General features: G+C 42.1%; 1 protein-coding gene across 7 annotated transcripts in view; it reads left to right on the top strand.

Annotated features, from left to right (window-relative positions):
- MRRF (mitochondrial ribosome recycling factor) overlaps positions 1 to 18,642 on the top strand; it is a 50,698-nt gene extending 32,056 nt beyond the window's left edge. For 3 of the 7 annotated variants that reach the window (XM_017673313.3, XM_017673292.3, XM_037022228.2), the window contains 2 exons: positions 10,281 to 10,440; positions 18,099 to 18,642. In XM_017673313.3, coding sequence (XP_017528802.2) covers positions 10,281 to 10,440; positions 18,099 to 18,176 — 238 coding nt within the window. In that variant the 3' untranslated portion in view covers positions 18,177 to 18,642. Of the gene's footprint in view, positions 1 to 10,280; positions 10,441 to 12,536; positions 12,778 to 15,323; positions 15,454 to 18,098 lie in introns of those variants that run through there. The other 4 variants (XR_012126384.1, XM_073225076.1, XM_037022227.2 and 1 more) reach the window with 4 other exon arrangements.
- Positions 18,643 to 19,385: the final 743 nt, after the last annotated feature.

The raw sequence follows: 19,385 nt of genomic DNA, 5'->3' as shown, positions 1-19,385 counted from the left end.
CAGGGACCATACAATTTACATTCCCACCAGTAATATGTAAGGGTTTTGATGTCTCTATCTCCTTGCCAATAATCTCCTTGCTTGTTATTTTAGTTACTATTATTATTATTATTATTATTACCATCCTAGTAGATATAAAGTGATATCTCATATAGTTTTGATTTGCATTTCCCTAATGATTAATGATATTAAGCATCTTTTCATGTGCCTGTTTACCACTTGTGTATCTTTAGAAAAAATGTCTATTCAAATCCTTTGCCAATTTTTTAATTGGGTTGTTTGTCCTTTTGTTGAGTTGTAGCAGTTCTTTATATGTCCTGGATACTAGACTCTTATCAGATACAAGATTTTCATCTCTTTTTTTTTAATTGTAAAAATAATACACATCTATTGAAAAAATAGAAATCCTACAGAAAAATTAAAAGAAAATTTCTTTGACTGTTTTCTATGTATTCTTCCCAGAAGTAGCTGCTGGTAAGTTTAGTATATACAAACATAATGTACACACACATATTTAGTTTGCATAAATGAAGTTAAATATTTGCAGTACCACAACTTACTTTTTTTTTGCTTAACCATATCTTGTGTGCATTTTTCATGGTAATTTCATGGTTTTTGTAGCTGCAGAGAAATATCCTTTTGAGACAGGTTAATGTAGATGAGGAAACTGGACATCAGGAAATTTAAGTAATTGCATCGCTCAGGGTCACAGATTACTAAGCAGAGGAGTCATTATTCATATCAAATCTGTCTGCTTCCCAAGGCCTCTGTTCTTGCCACACTGTCACATTGCTCTTTGGGCTGCTGACCCTGGAACCTTTATCCTTCCAACCCTGTGGCCTCATTGTCCAGATGCTATATTGCCTTGTGGATCTTGTACCAGGGGTAGTGTGTATAATGTGCATATTCCGGGAAATACCCTTTTCTTAAACAACCCACGCATATAGGCTTTGGAAAAAAAAAATCAAAGAATGCCTAATGACCTAGTTTGGGCTGGGGCAGCCACAACAGCATTTGAGCAACTACAGGTGCTTTTCCAGTCCGTTCATTCCCAATGCCTGCTTCCGTGGCTGCTTTTGCAGGACAGTTCGTTCTGCTGGATGAGTTCCCGGACATTGTTTCTTTTTATCTTCCAGGCCCGAGTGAGCCCCCATGCCTTTAGTTTTAGGATGCCTTTTCTTCTCCAGTGTTGCTTCCCACCTAGCCCGTGGCTGTTTAGGAGTGCTTCCTCCTATTTAAGGACCCTGCATGTGTGGAATGGGGGCTCTTTCCCAGCGTGTATCTTCTAGTTGCAACCCAAGAAAATACAAGCAGTAATCAAGAGTGGAGCATGGGCTGAGGAAGAGTTGCCACCAATACTTATGCAAAAGCTAGACCCAGAAGGACAGACTCCCCGTCTCCCTGCCCTACCTCTGTTCTCCACCCGTTGTTCCTGCACCTGGCTACCGAGCCTGGCCACTGACTGCTGCAGGTCGTATCGCTATGCCATTGCAGTCCTCTGTAGATTCTCTTTCTCCTTTCTCCCCCCTGCACTTAGACCTGTAGGGAGCTGGAGGAGTAGCAGTGAACCGTATACCTAAGCAGGCCTCAATGTAAGAGTGTTACTGTTTTTATCACTACCACTAGGAAGACTAACTGCTTAGATTTCTCAAGGGCCAACAGGGCTGTCTGGAATTCAAGGGTTAGGTTGCACTGGGCTCAAATCCCAGATCTACCAGAATTTATTGTGTGGCCCTGGGCAGATTACTGTCTGAGCCTCCTTTTTCTAATCTGTAAAATCTATAATAATACCACTAATGTCATAGGAGTGTTGTATGAAGATTCACTGAGCTGCTGCGTTGAGAGTGCATCAGCTAGAACCTGGCATGTGGAAAGAGCTCTGCAAATGTTAGTTATCGTTATCATTGAAGGGAGCAGGTAACACTGGAGTTAGGTTTCTAGGCAAATGTAAATAGGCCTTAGTGTGGTGATAATAAGGTCCCTCCTTATCTCCCTATCTTGCTTTATTTTCCGCATAACACTTCTGTGTCATTTTATAGGCTTATTTGTTTTCTCTCTCTCCTTTGCTAGTATGTGGACAGAGGAGCTTTGTTGGTTTTGTTCAGTGCTGTATCCCGAACCCCTGGAACAGGGCCTTGGGTGTGTAATAAGTATGCAGTAGTGCAATCAGTGTTTATGGATTACCTGAATGTGAGCGCTCACTGTGTGGCCACTGGTGTGCCAGGTGTAATTTGTATATTAACTAATATATTGATAACAATATTTTGAGGTATGTATGTTATTACACCTCTTTCACAGATGAAAATACTGAGTCACAGGGGAATGGGGTTCTTTGTGCCCAATGTCACACAGTTAAGTGGAAAACCAGGCCATCTTTCTCTGAGCCTGTGTTTGTGGCCGCTATGCTGTGCTCTCCCAGGAGACATCACCGTTGCTTTTATTACTGATCTCACTGATAGCTCTTAAAGGGTCAGCACCTGTGTATGCAGAGTTCTCTGTCCTCTCCCAGTTGCTCCTAACACTCTCTGCAGAAGAAAGGTAACATTTTTATAACCCTGCCTCATTTGACACTTGAAGAAATAGTAGCAGATAATGTTCATCAAGTATGTACCACACATTTATTAACTCGATTAATCCTCACAATAGCCCTATCCAGTTATTAGTATTGTACACATTTGACAGATGGTAAAACTGAGGCAAAGAGGTAAAAGTCCTTGCCCAGGGCCATATAGCTAAGAAGTGATAGATCTGGGCCTCAAACCCTGGCAGTCTGGCTTCAGAGACTATTCCCCTAAATGCTTTGCTTAATAGACTTTAGGATACATAGAGGAAGAGTTAATTGTCCACAGTTACCCAGCTTGTAAGTGGCAGGGATGGGATTGGAAGCAAGTCTGCCTTGACCACCAAACCTGTACTCTTTCTCCTGTACCTTAGAGCTGAGGCAGGAGTTACCTCCACTTATCCCTTCACTTGGGTTTCCATCCTTCCGGTGACACTGAAGAAGAGTGACTTAATCAAGGTCACTCAGCTGAGAATGTGGAGATGTGACCCCTGACCTTAACCTCCTTCTATCATGCTGGGCTCTATTTCAGGATGGTATGCCAGGGTTAGCCGGCCCTCTACCACAGGACAGTCCTTTGAAAGCAGGTGGGCTTTTGTGTCCCCTTAAGTTACTGCTAGGGGTAGAAGTCCTTCCAGAGCACGTGTGTGCTTTTCTTTGGGCTAAAAGGACACCTGGTGTCTTTATGAGACATCAGTATATGTAAGGTAGGCTGGTAAGCTGATGGGGATGGAGGGGTGTGAGGAAGAAGGGCAGGGGGAAATTGTGTACTTAGAAGCATAGGAAGTCTGGCTGGGCTACACAAACAAAAACATTTCCTTTAGGGCCACTGGCCCCAAGGCATTGGGCAGCGGCCACCAGCAAACAACAAAGCAAGGCATGTGTCTGCTTCTGATGGAAGGTCATTGTACTTGGTAGGGGGACATCTCCCAGAAGCCTGGTGAGGAGGTGGCAGGGTTTCCCTCAGTGGGGCTGTCAGAGATGTGTTCTGATAGGCCGTTCCCTGGAAGTGCAGCTTTCATCTCCCTCAACCTGTCCCTTGAGGCTGCTGGAGAAGAACTCAGGTCCCCCATGGCCCCCTCTGCCTGCTGTCCTTTGTTCCCAATCTTTCCCCCTCTGTTACCATCCACTCAGTAGCCCAAGCTCCAAGTGACATATCTGTGAGTCCTGGGATTCTGTGGTAAGAAGGCAACCACCCAGTATTGTGCTTCTGTAGCACATACACACTGGTGGTGTGCCAAGCCCTTGCCACCATCGTTTCACTCAACACTTGCTTCCACCCTCTTAGTAATATTCTTACTCCCATTTTATACACAAGGAAACTGAGTTTAGAGAAGTTGAGTAGCATACTCATAGTCCTGAAGCTAACAAGTGGCATAGCTGGAATTCCAGCTTATGTCTTGTTGGCTTTAAAGAGTGTCCTCTCCACCTTATAAAGCCCCCTAAGTGATTGATGATCCTTCCAGAATTGAATGTTAACACGTTATAACTGAGTTCCAATGTATTTGCCCACAATGAGCATAGCTTCCTCTGGTACACACCTGGTGAACAGCTCTGTATGTGTGTCCCATTTTCACTGAAACAATAGGAAGTATCATTTCTGTCAGTGGGATTCTCTGCTTTGTGAGTTACCAGCAGGGCATGCCCTCTGCTTATTGTTCATGGGAACATGCTCAAGGAATTTTGCAGGAAAGCCCCCGTCCAGGATGTTACTGGAAGACCTGCCTGGTGGAGTATGTACAGACAAAGTGTGACCCTGCCGGCTCAGCCAAAACCCCTGCCTTATGCTAGGAGGCTCTCTGACCCCAGCGGAAAAGGCTGCTGTCTTCATTACCCAGCTAAGAAGCTGCTTGTGGGTGAGTCCAGAGCTTCCTATCTGCCTGCTTAGGGGCTTCTGGACAGACTTTTGCCATGTGCTTAGATCTGATTTATACGTTGTTGTCTATACAAAATGCAACTGATCACAATCTCCTTGGCCTCACTCAAATGTCTGTGGAATTCCATGTTGCCCTGAGGAACATCTACTAGGACCTTTTTTTTCCCTAACTTTTTTTACTATGGTAAGATATATGTAAAAAATTTACCATTTTAGTCATTTTCAAATGTATGGTTCAGTGATACTAAGTACACTTAACATTACTATGCAGCCAGTCTCCAGAACTCTTCATTTACAAAGCTGAAACTCTATGCCCATTAAACTTCAGTGTCCTGTTCTTCAGTCCCCCAGGCTCCCAGTAATTGCTCTCCCACTTTCTGTCTCTGAATATCACAACTCAAGGAGTCTCACATAAGGGGAATCACACAGTATTTGTCCTTTTGAATCTGGCTTCTTTGACTTCTCATAATGTTCTCAAGGTCTATCCACATCGTAGCATGTGCCAGAATGTCCTTCCTTATTAAGGCTGACTGTGTATATATCACATCTTTGTGTCTGTTTATCCTTTGATGGATCTACTGAGACTCAATGTAACTCTGAAGGGCCTACATACATAGTCTTGCCTTTGTGAGTCAGTCTTTCTCCTCTGCTCTCTGTACTCCAGCCAGACTACCTTTTTCAGTCCCTCAAAAGCAGTCCCCTCCTCCCCACCCTCAACAATTTACTTTACACAGGCCACGCCCTCTGCCGGGAGTGATCTCCCTTAGCCCCCCCACCCTTATTAGTCTTAGCTTAAATATCTCCATTTTGTTCCTAGAGTCCACAAGGAGACCTTGACCAGATTCCCTTCTCCCCACTAATTATTTTCATTGACTCTGTATGTCTTTATTGTGCTTATTACAACAGTACCTTACTGATTGATTGTGCATGTGTTTAATGACTGCCTTCCTTGCCAGACTGTAAACGCCTGTATTCCTCATGTCTGGCTTAGTTGCTGGCACATAATAGGTGCCCAGTAAATAGCTGTTGAATGAAACTCTAAATTGCATGAACAAATGAATACTGAAAAGAGAAAATTTCAGGGCTACATGCTAGGAGCATTTGGATTTTTTTTTAATTGAAGTTGCTGACATAGTTGACATATAGCTGAATAGCTGACATAAAATATTGTGTTAGTTTCAGGCGTAGTGGTGTGATAATTATATACATTACCAAATGCTCACCACAGTAAGTATAGTTACCATCTGTCACTATACAAAGTTATTACAATATTATTGATTATGTTCCCTATGCTGTGCTTTTCATCCTCATAATTTATTTATTTTATAATGGGAAATTTATACCTCATTATCCCCTTCACTTATTTTTGCCCATTCCCCTACTGCCCTGGATTTTAAAATGTACATGAGATGTTCAATTATTGGTCAGATCTCAAAAAGTCATCTTGCTGAAGCCCAAATTGTTTGCCCTGTCATTTCTCTGCTGATAAAAACTTCCATGAATAAACTCTTTGTTATTCGAGGATTCCTCAATGGTTGCCAAAACATAAATGACAGAAGCAGCAAAAGCAGCTTACATTTTTTGATGGTTTATTCTCTACCAGGCTTTGTACTGTGTATTTCCACACACTATCTCATCTAATCCTCTTAAGAGTTCTACAGGGTAGATAAGTGCTAGGGGGTTTTGCTTGTTTATTTTTAATTTCTATTTCAGATGAGAAGACCAAGACTCAGAGTTTTAATGACTTGCTTACGGTCACTCTGCCAGTGAGGGCTAGGCCCAGAAGTGGAGGACAGTTGGGGTGGGGCAAAGCTTCACAGGCCTGGGATTGTGTGCCTCCCTCCTGAGGTGCCCTTTCCCCCACTACCTGGAACAGATCTCTTTTTATGTGTTTTAGAAGTGGGGCCTCTGCCTTGGTTTTCTTTGAAGCCAGGGTTTTCTGGCTAGAGAAAAATTTGAACAATCCAGGTCTGCAGAACAAATTTGACCCCAGTGTACCCTTTTCAGCCTCCTGCCCTCCTGCCATTCTCTCTCCCACTATGCTGCTTTCCTTTCTTCTGCAGCTGACTAAATGTTTCTAAGGCATTTTTCAACTCTTGAGGCAGAAAGAGTTGTGCCTTCTGTGTGCTCCTCCTGCAGAAGGTCCATCTCTGTGTCTGAGCAGCAGTCTTACTCTTTCTAAGTGGTGGCTAATGAGTTTGTCTCCACTCCTGGACTGAGCCTCTGGAGAAGTTGGACCTGGCCTGCCCCTCTCTGGAGCGCCTCAGCCTGGCCCAGGGTCTGTCGCTGCCCGTGGGGGCCTCAGCCAGTGCTTGATGAGTGAATGCACGCCAAGTGCAAAGCTGGTGCTCAGAACCAGACGGCCGAGTCCAGAAGCCTGGAATACAAACTAGCACGTACTCACAGAACTCCACGAATGCGAGATGGAGATGATCGGATGTATTAATCACTGGTTTGGAAAGGAATTAAAATATTTCCATAATACAGTGTGTTTCTTTTCTGAAACAGATGTGCCCTCATTGTTTCAGGAGGAAGTAATTAAGTGTGTTTGATTAAAACATTCATAAACAGTATCATTTATTCTAGGCTACTATATGCTGCTTTCTTTATCGGTACTTGATAATATGTTGTGTCTGCTTCTCCCAGTCACCCTGTAAGGTGTTTTTATTATCTTTATTTTGGAGATGAGGAAACCGAGGCTCAGAGAGATTAAGTAGCTTGCCTGTGTGTGGTCAGCCTCTGAATGATGGGTATGGGAAAGAAACAGGTCTGTCCTACTTCAGAACCACGGTGCCTTTTCATCACACTAACTGCTTCTGATCTTGAATTTTGGGTGCCTTTCAGTTCAGCTTCTAGAACAGCACGCATATTCTTCCTCTCAGCTCTTCCTAGGCCAGCCTCTCCCTTCTCCCCTCCTTCCCCTCCCCACTGCACTCCTTTCCCCATTTCCTTAGAGAACTGCCTCGGTATTTGCATCCCAAAACCAAAATAGTTTGTCATTATCAATAACCCGGTACTGTTATGTGTGGAGACTGTCTGGTGTTGAAACTAATGTCACATTTACATTAATAAATACAAAATAATATATCTTATTAAGGACAAATTACGTACATTATGATTGTATTTTCTTCATATAGCCTGTTACTCTTAAGATTTTTTGAGTCCCAATTTACATTTTATAAAATGTATGGGTTTTTTCTTCATGTAAAATTAAAGAGTAACAATGTAGTGAAAAGAAGTCAGATAAAATGTTTAATTTTCTTCAAGATTGTCTAAACGGTGGCATACCTTTTGCAAGTTACATACGGAATATGATTGAAATACTTCTTTTTAGAGAAGCTTAAGCGGTTGCTTACAGACTTAAGATTCATTTATTTTCTGACCCTTCTAGTATTTCATAAGGATTAAGTTTTTTGAATCAGTGGATCAAGTTTTAATTTTCCTGTTCCTTCCTTACACTGACATATGCTTTGGCAGAACAAAAAAGAGACCTAAACATGTCAGTATGATTTTTGTTCAATGAATTAAAAACCATAAAAGTAACGAGATCTGATCCAAATCCCTAAACTTCTGACATGGTGGTTTTGTCCTTTGCAGTCCCAAGATTTGTATTACTGACTTTGAAAAGCTTTCTGCCTGGGAGCAGAAGTAATGGGAGCAGTACATAATTTATTTGAAATAGATTATAAGGGGTAGGCAGCAATGAGTGGTAGAAAGAATACAGAAAGGCAGAAAGACCCAGATTTGAAACCAGTTCTGTCACTCAGAGCCCACGAGCAAGTTACTTAATATCTGTGTACCTTGAGTTCCTCATTGGAAAATGGGGGTACCGGAAACTAGTTTGAAGAGTTGTGAGCATTAGTAAGGTAACATAGTTAAAGTACTCCCCTGGCCTAGAGGGACTTCATAATGTAGCAGTCAGGATCATTTTCATCTGGAGAATATCTTCAAATAGCTGAATCCAGAAGGATTTATTTGTAACAGCTGTCCACTTTGTCTTCAGAGCTAATCTTTTCTCAAAATTCTTTAGTGTTTTTTTCTCATTCTATCAGGGAAGAAAGACAGATGCCACTAACCCTTTAACATCTTTAACATATACCCAGAACTTGGGATTGTCCTTACCAAGCAGAAACTACATTGGTTTGTGGGTCAGGAACTATATATGCCAGTGATGCCCATTTCAGGACCCAGGGAGCAGAGGAATTTCATTGTACTAAGACCTTTGGCTTTTGAGACAGACCAGCCTGGATTTGACTTTGTATGAGACTCCAAAATTCTTGAGCCTCATTTTCATTATCTGTAACATGGGGATCATGATATTACAAGACCCTTCACAATATGGCTTTCAAATGTTTTTTCTTGTCACTCTTGTTATCATGCTCTGGTCAATTCCTTAAGTGAAACATGGTCTCTTTGCAGCTTAAGCCTTTATACATGCTCCTCCTTCCTCCTGGAAATCTCCCCATGCCATGCAGTACTGGCAACTTGAACTCATTCTGCAGATCCCAGCGAGGTGTATCACAGGATAGGATGGGCTACACTGTAGTAACAAGCACCCCCCAAATCTCCATGGCGTTTAACAGAATTTTGTTTCTTGCGCATGCTGCACCATGGGCGCTGCTCGTCATAGTTGCTCCGGGACCGGTGCTGATGGAAGCTCCATCCCTGTACTGTGGGCAGTAGACAATGTGGTGAAGCCCACGCTGCTCTTAAAGCTTCTGCCCTGGGATGGCACCCATCATGTCTGCTCACATTTCACTGGCCGAAGCAAGTTTTACAGGCCCACCAAACTTCAGAGGAGATAGGGAGATGCCTTCCTACTGGGAGGAATAAGAACCAGAGTACTAGGACAGATCTAATGACTGCCACACTTAGATACTCTTCGTTCAGGAAAGTCTCCCCTTGTGGCCCATCCCCAAACCCAGACAGTTACTGGGGAGCTCGCCGAGCTGCTTTTGTGCCCCTCTGGCACCTGACCTTCCCCTCTTCCCTGACTGCAGCATTCCCCACCCTCCATTGTAAATATCTCTTCTCTGGTCTCTCTCTCTAGCTAAGCTCCCTGTGGGGCCAAAGGCCTGTCAGTAGTAATCTCAGGACCCAACACCGACTGGCATTGGTAGCTGGTTGTTACGATGATTAATGTAAAAAAGGAATAATAATACTGCCTCACATAGTTGTTGTAATGATCTGCTTATAAAGTACCTATCCCAGTGGTTTGTAGTAGGTCCTCAATGTGCTCATTGTTGTTATGATGAGGATGTTAATAAGTGACATTTCTTAGGCATTTATAATGTGCTGGACACCCTTGTGGCTTCTTGTGGAGTTTAACTGGTGCAGTGGTTCTCACATGTTTTGCTGGGACTTATGTTGTATCTTGATTCACAGATAATTTGATAAATAATCAAGATTCTGAAGTTTGCTTCTATTTGGGTGATTTAGAGATTTATTAGAAATGATGCTATTTCTATATTTCTGTAGTACCATCACCCATTTGCATCACTTTCTTTAGGGGGAGAAAGGGGTGGAGTTACCACTCATAATTGCTTCCTTTTATTGAGCACTTAAAATGTGCCAGAGTCACTGCTAAACAATTTACATATGTCATCTCATAATCTTCACATCACTCCCTTAAGACAGGTGCTGACAGTCCCCATTGTACAGATGGGAACTCCGAGGAGAGGAGGTCAGTTACTCAACTAGTAAGTGGCATGGCCAGGATTTGGCCCCAGGTCTGCTTAGACTCCCTGTCTCATGGAGTGGTGGACAGAGTGGACAGAGTGGTGACTCCTAGCTGACCATTAATGTATAGGATGGTTGTGTGAATGTTCCTTTGTCTTTTATCAGAGTAACCAGGGAGCACAGGGAAATGCTGGTGAAACTGGCCAAACAGAACACCAACAAGGCCAAAGAGACCTTACGGAAGGTTCGTACCAACGCAATGAATAAGCTGAAGAAATCAAAGGATACGGCCTCAGAGGACACCATTCGGCTCATAGAAAAACAGGTGCTGTTGCAACATATGTATTGTTTATGTGCCTGACGCAGGAAATCACTTGTTCATGTCTGTAGTGAGGAAAACTAGAGGAGAACCCCCTTCAGTTCACTGATGCGATTGGCATTGACTGAGTCTCTGTGCTGGGCCTCGCTCTGTGCCTGGCCTGGGAACGTGAAAGAGGGGAAGCTGGCACTGACCTAGTGATACGTTCCAGGCTCTCTGGTGAGCACTTTTCGTCACTCCATTTGTCCTCATCACTGCACAGCTATGAAGTAGGTAGTTAGAAGACTGAGGTTCAAAGAAGCTAAATAACCTGCCCAGAGTCCTACTGCTGGTAAATGGGAGAAATGGGATCCCAACCCAGGCAGACTGTACATACCCTAGCGCTCTTCTGTGCTTAGTTTTCTGGGTGCTGAGAAGTGAGGACTTACAATGTTCTCAGTGTACTGAGTGGTGGCACTTGAACAAACCCTAAAGGAGCTACTGAGTAAGGAGGTGAGAGGCAAGTGGAAGAGGCAGGACATGTGCAGCGGTGTGATGATGTAAAGAACATTGTTTCGGTAGGCAGTTGTGGCTTGACTGGGCTGAGGCTAGGAAAGAATGGAGAACACAGAGTGGCCTGTTCATAGGTCTGGGGAGCCAGGTTGAGGAGCTTGAACTTCAACATGTCCGTATTGGCTGTGCATCTTGATCAGTCATCTGTGGCCACAGCACTGCTGCATAATAAACTGCCTCAAAACTCAGTGATTTCCAAAAAAAAACAGTGATTTATAATATCAAGCATTTTTTACATTCTCATTTCTGTAGGTCAGCTGGGATGTAGCTGTTTTAGATTGGGCCCAGCGGGCTTGGTTCCAGATCTTGGATTTGGGTTCAAGTCTGCTTTACATATCTCTCAGTCTTTTGGAGTCAGTGAGCTTCCCCGGGCATCTTTTCATGGCAGTAGTAGATGCTAAGCACATAAGCCCAATCACTCAAGTACATTTTAAGCACCTACTCTTGTCACATCCCATTGGCCAAGTAAATCACGTGGGCCAAGCCCTCTATTACTAGGGCAGGAAAATACATATGTTCCTGGAGGCCTGGGGCAGGGAGTGATTATTTGTTGAACAGTCTAATCTACCACAGCATCATAATTGCTTGAAGAATGTATAAAAATACAGGAACTCCTGTGAAAGAGTCTTTCCCCACAGTGGGAGATCACATCTGTGTTTATGAAAGATGACTACGGTGGCTGGGTAGAAAACAGATTATAGGGGTCAAGACTAGAGACTAGGGGACCAGGAGGCTGTTGCAGAAAACCAACCAGGAAATGACAGTGGCCTGAGCCTGAGTGGTACTAGTAGAATAAAGATAAGAAGGTGAATTTCTCAGTATTTAAGAGATAGAACTTATGCTTAGTGTAATATAAAGGACTTGACCAAAGCCTCCTTGTCCACAATAAAAGTATTATTTTAGGAAGACAACAGGAGCATGGGCAGGATGGGGAGTAAAGAGGGAAAAGCAGGAGGCAAGGAGAGTCTTTAGGGAACATCTGGAGGAGGCCGTAGGTTGACTACCTGCTCTCCTTCTCCTGGACAAGCAGTTGGAATGCCAGCCTTAGACCGGCCCTAAAGTCACCCATGGGGGAGTTTTAGATGGATGCTTGGGCTCTGCTTCTCCATTTTCTGATTCAGTCAGTCAGTCTAGGAATGTGCATTTTTACAAAGCCCGCCAGTGAATTCTGCAAAAACAGATGTGGAAGGTAATAACCCAGAAGCCTTAAGTGTATCCTTGTAATGGCACAAGAGTCACTGAAGTTATTCTGCACTTATGTCCTGTAATCTTGGGGAAGTTACTTGACTAACTTTGAGTCTGTATCTTCTGTAAAAAGGGATTTGTCATTCCTACCTTTGAAGGGTTGCCCAGGGGTGTTGGAAGCACCATTAGAGCATCTGACACCTGGATCCTTAAAGCTCTCTTGCCTTCTTTGTGCCTTCCTCTGTCCCTGCATCAGCTAAAAGAGGTTCATAGACTCAGCAGGCCTATTCTGAGAACTGATCAGGCCTTGTAAGAGTCTGTCCATGGCCCCAGCCAGGCCAGCTCCTTGTCCATCTGTCTTCCAGGGCATCTGTCTCTGCAGCCAACACTTTGTTGCTTTCCGGCGGTAAACCTGTGGGCCTTTGGAACTAACTGCCAGGCACTCCTCAGTCAGCAAGTCTGGGCGTCTGCCTCAGGGACCAGTGCCCACACTCCTTGAGAAAGGAAGAACCATCAGCCAGCCAGCACTTGTGATAAAACCTGCTTGACAAAGACCTTGCTGGATGCCTTTACTCAAGTGCACCTGGCTTTCACCCTCCTTTTCTAATTAGATTTTTTTTCAGTGCTTTTTACTGTTGATTATTAGTTTTCCAAATCAAAATAACTTTAGTAGTTTTTCTGATACTAAGCTGTACATGTTTAGTGTAAATTTTTTCAACAACTAAGAAAAAAGTAATTGAAATCTCATCATCCAAAGATGACCATTGTTAACATTTATAGACCTTCAAGTTATTTGTAAGCATATACATACTACTGCAAGAAAAAAATGCTATATTTATAAAACATATCCGGTGCAAAAATCCTTATTATTTGAGATGTTATCACATAAATATTAGTTCTTAACCATTATTGTTAATAATTTCATTTTCTTACTATCATATGGTTAAAAGTTTGAGTAAGAAAATATTCAGGAAGCAGCCCTGCGTACACTTTATTTTGTTCTTTTTCTCCAACAGAAGGCCCTGACGTAGAGTTTTGTTGTATGCTTTTTGTTTTTGTTTTTTTAAATAAGCAAGTTGGGGGCTAATTGTTGCTTTGTCAAACAGCTTTTAAAAAGTTATTTGTTTACTTTGTTCCTAATTATCAAAATAATGTATGCTCATTGTAAAAAATGTAGAGTTCAGAAGATTGTTTTAAAAATGGGGAGAAATTCCACACCATAATTCCACATTGCAGAGGCGACTCCTTTTAACATTTTGGAATATTTCCCCTTCCACCTGACCCCTCCCCGCCCTTTTTTAAACGATAGAATTTTTAAAACGACTTCAAACATGTAGTATGCAGACATTTTTGTATCCAGCTTTTTATTTTCTGTTTAGTGTTAAAGCCATTAGCATTTCCTGTGTCTTAAAAACTCTTTGTAACAGCCTTTTCTACTGGTTGCAAAATAGTCTGTTTTGTGGTTATACTGTAATTTCACTTTCCTAAGCCTTTTTGTTGGACATTTAGTTTGTTTAAACCTTTTTGTTTTTATTATTAAGTGAATATTTTTATATATTAAATCTTTGTTGAGATGGATTTTCTTCAGATAGAGTCCCAAATGTGGAATTACTGCACAAACAGAATGCATATTTTTAAGGTTCTTCATATGTACTGCCTAAATTACTCAGGATTTTAGGAATATGTCTATTTTTTATTGCCTTTCCTAATCCATAATATTGAACCTTGAATTTTTAATGTGAGCCTAAAATGTTGCTCATCTTGGAAGTATTGCTTTTACCTCCACACTCCACAGAAAAGATTAAGTTATTCTTTGTATAAATCTATACAACTGTTCTAGCGAATAGTATGGCAGTATATACTAAAATCCATACATTTCTGACAGGAACTTGAGAAATAAATTCTCAAGAATCTAACCTAAAGAGATATCTGTTGATGTATTATGTATAATAGTAGAAAACTGGAAACTGTATAAATTTTTGACATTGGGAAACTTTTTTTTACATTTGGAAAACATTTTTTTTACATTTAATCATGTATATATAGAGAGTCATAAAAATATTTTACAGACATGGTAAATTCATTTTGGAATTTATTTTTAAGGTAGGTTACATAACAGTATTATAATGATTCTATTTTCATAATGAAAAGTTTCAAGTACCTAAAAGATTGGCAGCTTATCCATTTCAGATTGTTAATGATGGTCCTTTCAGGTAATGGGATTATGAACAATTTTAATGTTATTCTTTGTGAGATTTTCTTTTTTATTTTTCTAGAAAATTTTCTAAAGTTCTTTTGAGGTCAAATTTTTTAAGAAACTGTATTATAAAGATCTTTCACCTTTGGTGTATAAGAATGAAATGATTCAGTTTTAGGTTCTATTCCTGCAGTCATGTCTGACCCCCATGCTGCCCCCCCAGCTCCCCACCCCCAAACCCAGGCCAGCTCTGTGAAGGCCCAAGGGCCTTCCCACTTGGGACTCTGACATCTGCCAGCCTGCTGTTTCACCTTTGCTTTAGTTTGCTATAAATGGGCCTGCTGAACGTTAAAGCTTGGCAGAAACACCAGTAAATCTAGCCAAGATCCTTTCACTGCTGCCTTTTTCTGAGAAACAGAGCTGCTCTGAAGCGAAGCTGGGTGCTGGTGGGGCTGAAGGAGGGAAGGGCTCCTAGCAGACAGGGCAGGCGGGCTGCAAGACTGGACTGAGGGAGACGGTGTGAGCCAGGCCCCAGGAAGGACGACCTGCTACCCAGGCTTGCCTTGGGTGCACTGTGTGCCCCTGCCATCCTCCTCTCCTGTCTCTGCCTTTCATTTTCCAAACTTGTAAGGAATAAATATAATGATGACGATGGTGATAATATTGGTAGTGATGCTATAATATTTATGAGGCAGCATATTATAAGGAAGGGGCTCTTGCTTGGAGTCACACAGGCCTGATTCAAATCCTAGCTCTTTCACTTTTCAGCTGTTAAGTTCAGCAGATGGCTTCACCTTCTGAACCTGTTTCCTGATCTGTAAAGTGGGAGCAGTAGTGTCTCTCTCTCAGGATTGGGGATTGGTAAGAGGACCAAATGGCACAATATACTTACAAGTATGGTTGCAGGTCCTCAATAATTGTTTGCCCCATTTATCCATCCCATCCCTCTCCCCAGCCTTGATTTTTGAATATGGACAGGAGTGGACTATTGGATGACCCTCACTCAGCCTGCCTGGAATGAGGAAAGACGAGGCCAGGTGCTGTGGACTCCTGAAGGGGCGTGGAGGCACCAAACTGGCAGTCAGGTGGGCAAGCTCTGCCCCCATCACCCCACGGACTTCTTATGTGACCTTGGGCAGATTGATTAACATTTTATGCCTTGATTTTTTCCTCTGTAAAATGGGAATAGCTGTCCCACCCTCCTTATAGAGATTATGTGAGTTTGTTGGATTTGAGTGAGTTAACAGAGAACAAAACACTTCTGCATAGTATGAACTACTGTGCAACTGTCAGGTGAAATAGCTACATATTCATAATGTATTAAAGAGAGGCGATAATAGGATTTCGTATGTTTTGAGGGTTATGTGAACTAATGAACGCCAAATTAGTAGCTCAGTGTCCGGCGTGTAGGGATACTCAGGAAGCGGGAGCCCTTGCCGGTATCCTTGTCATCGTCATCATCAGTATTTTAAGAAGCCTGATAAAGGTGGAAAAGACAAATTTGGAGGCAGACTGCCCAAGGGCACTTTGTGTCTATAATGTGGTAGAAAGTTAGTAAATATTTTCACTAATTGATTAATTTGAGAAGTCAGGAAATGATAGTAAAAATCAGAATATCACAAGCCATGTTTGCATACCAAACACCCGTTAAAATGTGCTTGCGTATTCATGAACTGTTTAACCCACTGAGGAAGGGAGAGCATCCCCTTTTGATAGATGAGAAAGCCAAAATTCTGATTGGAGAAGTGACTTGCACCTGGTCACCCCACTGAGAATTTAATCCAGAACCCACATTATCCAATTGTTACCCTAGGTACTCTTCTTCCCCTGTCCCCATCCTTGTCCCTAAACTACCCTCAAAGCTGTTTTTCCAGAGGCGGCTTACAGCCCTTGTTCACGGCTGCCTCTGGGGGTTGCTAGGCTGCAGGTGCTGGAGTACTGCAGGGTACCATGCCACCCCCCCCATGCAGGCAGCTGCTCGGGGGTCGGGGCAAAGAAGCATCTCAGGAGTTTGTGGAAGGCTGAGCAGGAGGAACCAAGCAGCCGTTCTGAGCCCAGTAGCTCTTCCCAGTGCCCAGCAGCCTGAGAGGCTTGGCTTTCCCAGCTAAAGAATGCGCAGCTGTTGCTATGGCCAGAGCCTGGCTGTCTCCCTGCCTGGGACCAATTGCTCCAAATCCTTTTTGGTTTCTACCCTTCCCAGTGCATTTAGTTCCCAGTTCTTGGCCAAGGTCTGTGGTCTGCAAATGAAGATGTCAAACAGCCACTGTGCTGCTGAATACAGATTCTGAGTTCTGTGCTGCCCCCTTCAAAGCTTCCTGCCTAAGGCTTCCTGCCTTAGGTCCCTTTTAGATATGGGAGGGAAACTGCAACATGTACTAATTATACTGCATTCTGTTTTTCATTCTTAGAGGGAGTACATGTTTATTGTAGAAAATTTGGAAAATTAGGACAGCACAGAAAACTTTAATAATTATTCATTTAGTAAATACACTTCCTATGCACTAAGTCTTATGCTGGGTGTGACAGATACAGACATGAATGATACATTACCCATCTTCCCATCACTAAAAGATAGTCACTATTAATATTTTGACAGATTTCCTTCCAGTTTAAAAAAATGCATTTTTTACACATTTAAGATAATTTTTACATATATACACAATTTTTTATCCTACTTTTTCTTTAGTTCAGGGTAACATAAGCATTTTTTCCATATTACAACTAGTATCTTGAAACACTTTTTTCTGATTACAGAAGCAATCTGTGCTTGTTATAAAACATTCCAAGATTTCAGAAATATATACTAGAATGTTATTCATATTTATATCCTTTCCATGAGAAATAGACAATCTAAAGCATTTTTAATGGTTATATGTATTCATCTACTTCCTCATTCTACCACTTCAGATTTTTTGATTTTTTATTATTAAAAATAAAGCCTAGATAAATATCTTTGCATACAGAACTTAAGAAAAATTTTCCAGGTTTTATTCACATGGTAATTTCCCACTTGAGAGATTTGGGGCTAAAGAATGGTGTGAACGTTCACATCAGTTTGAATTGCTATTGATGGTATATGAGCTTACCCATTTCACCATAGCTTTCTGGCATTGAATATTGTAATTAAAAGCTACAATATCAAATTTTGTTAACCATGATAACTGAATTATACCTTGTTTTAATTTGCATTTGTTGTGTCTATTGAATTTCCCATGTTTGTTAACCAGATGTACTTCATCTTTTTTCAAGATTTTTTTTCTCTGCTTAGCTATTGAGATCTTAGTATCCTTGTCAGTTAGTATGAGGGCTTTATATAGCAACACGTCTGACATGTAGGAAATTCTGAGGTTAATTAAGGGACTTACAGATAAGGCTGGTTTTGCTATATTCTATAATAATAGTTAAGAATTTGGGGCTGTAGAATCAGACTAGCCAGGATTAAATTTTGTCATTTCTACTTTCTAGTGGTATATCCTGTGCAAGTGATCTAACTGCCTTAGTGGCCTCATCTGTGAAATGGGAGTAGTAATAGTATTTATCTTAATGGTTTGCTGTTAGGAATCAGTAAGAGTGTATATATAAAGTTCTTAGTACCATTCCTGTCTGGGACTCAATCAATTTGAGCTTTGGTCACCATTATTATTTTCCAGATAACTTTTTCATAGTTCTGAAATATCTGTCCCCTTCTCCAGCCCCAGTTATCAGGCTGTCTTATTTTGTATTTCTGCAGATCAGTCAAATGGCCGACGATACAGCTGCAGAGCTGGACAGGCACTTGGCAGTGAAGACCAAAGAACTCCTTGGGTGAGAGGCCCCCAGGCCAGCGGAACTCCAGAGCCAGCTTCTGGTGGACCCTGTGGGTGGCAGATTGGCAGCTCTCCCCCCTGTCCACATGGAAGGCTGGCATGGTGCAGTTGTCAGTCCTTGTGAGGCCCAGCCATCCAGTGAGACACCAGAATTGCTCATTCTCTTTCTCCTGTCCCCTGGTCACCCCATTCTGCTCTGCCACAGGTGGCCCTCAGAGAGCATCTATTGCTAACTGAGGGCCTTTACTTGGGTCAGTTGCCCTGACTGTGACGTTGCTAAGTAACCAGAACGATCAGCAGGCTTAGCACTGCCTACATCTCATCTCGGGAGCTTTCTTTTCAATCCACCCTGTCTCCAACTTTGAACTGTTTAGCATGATGTAGGCCTTCACCTGTGGCTGGTTACCTTTACTAGAGGCCCGAACAGTAAAATTTAAATAAAGTGGAAAGAAAACAAGCACAAAGGAATGGATGGAGTCAGTCTGGACTGATGTTCTCTGAGGACCTCTATGTAAAGCAACCAAAACAATATTTCTGCCTCTGAGCCAGTCTTCATATATGCTCTTTTCTCTGCCTGGACCATTCTTCCACTGTTCACCTGTCCAGTCCTGTTCATCCTTTGGGGCTCACGGCTTACATATCACTTGTTCTGGGAACTCTTCCATTTCCCTCAACCTAGGACCCCTGTAAGAGGCTCTCATAGCTCTGTTTACTGCTTTTATATGACTCTTAATTGTTCTTTTTGATAATCAGTATATCTTCATTTTGCTCAGAACTTGATACAATACCTGGAACATAGTAGGCGTTCAGGTGTGTTGTGAATGAATTGTACATAGTAACTACTCAACAAATGCTAGCTTCTTTTCCTTTCTTTCCAGTCTTAACACTGTCATCCTGTCATTTTTCACTCTTGCCTTTGTTTTCAACATTTACTCGGTAAGGATACACTGAACCCCCAGTGCCTGCCTGTTGTTGACAGACTAAGTGGTTTGTCATGGCTCGTTTTGGATACTGGGTCAAGTTTTTTAAAAATTAAGTAACTTACTCATTCACTCATAACACAGCCATCATGAGCTAGATACAGTTGTAGGCAAAAGTTTTAATCTTTGCAGTAAACTTGTGGAATGTGTATTATCCCCAGTTTACAAATAGCAAAACTGAGACTTGACAATATGAGATAACTTTGCCCAAAGTAACAAAGTTATAAAGTG

The sequence above is a fragment of the Manis javanica genome, chromosome 2, assembly GCF_040802235.1.
Source record: "Manis javanica isolate MJ-LG chromosome 2, MJ_LKY, whole genome shotgun sequence".
Lineage (NCBI taxonomy): Eukaryota > Metazoa > Chordata > Mammalia > Pholidota > Manidae > Manis > Manis javanica.
This window is presented reverse-complemented; position numbering and strand designations above follow the sequence as displayed.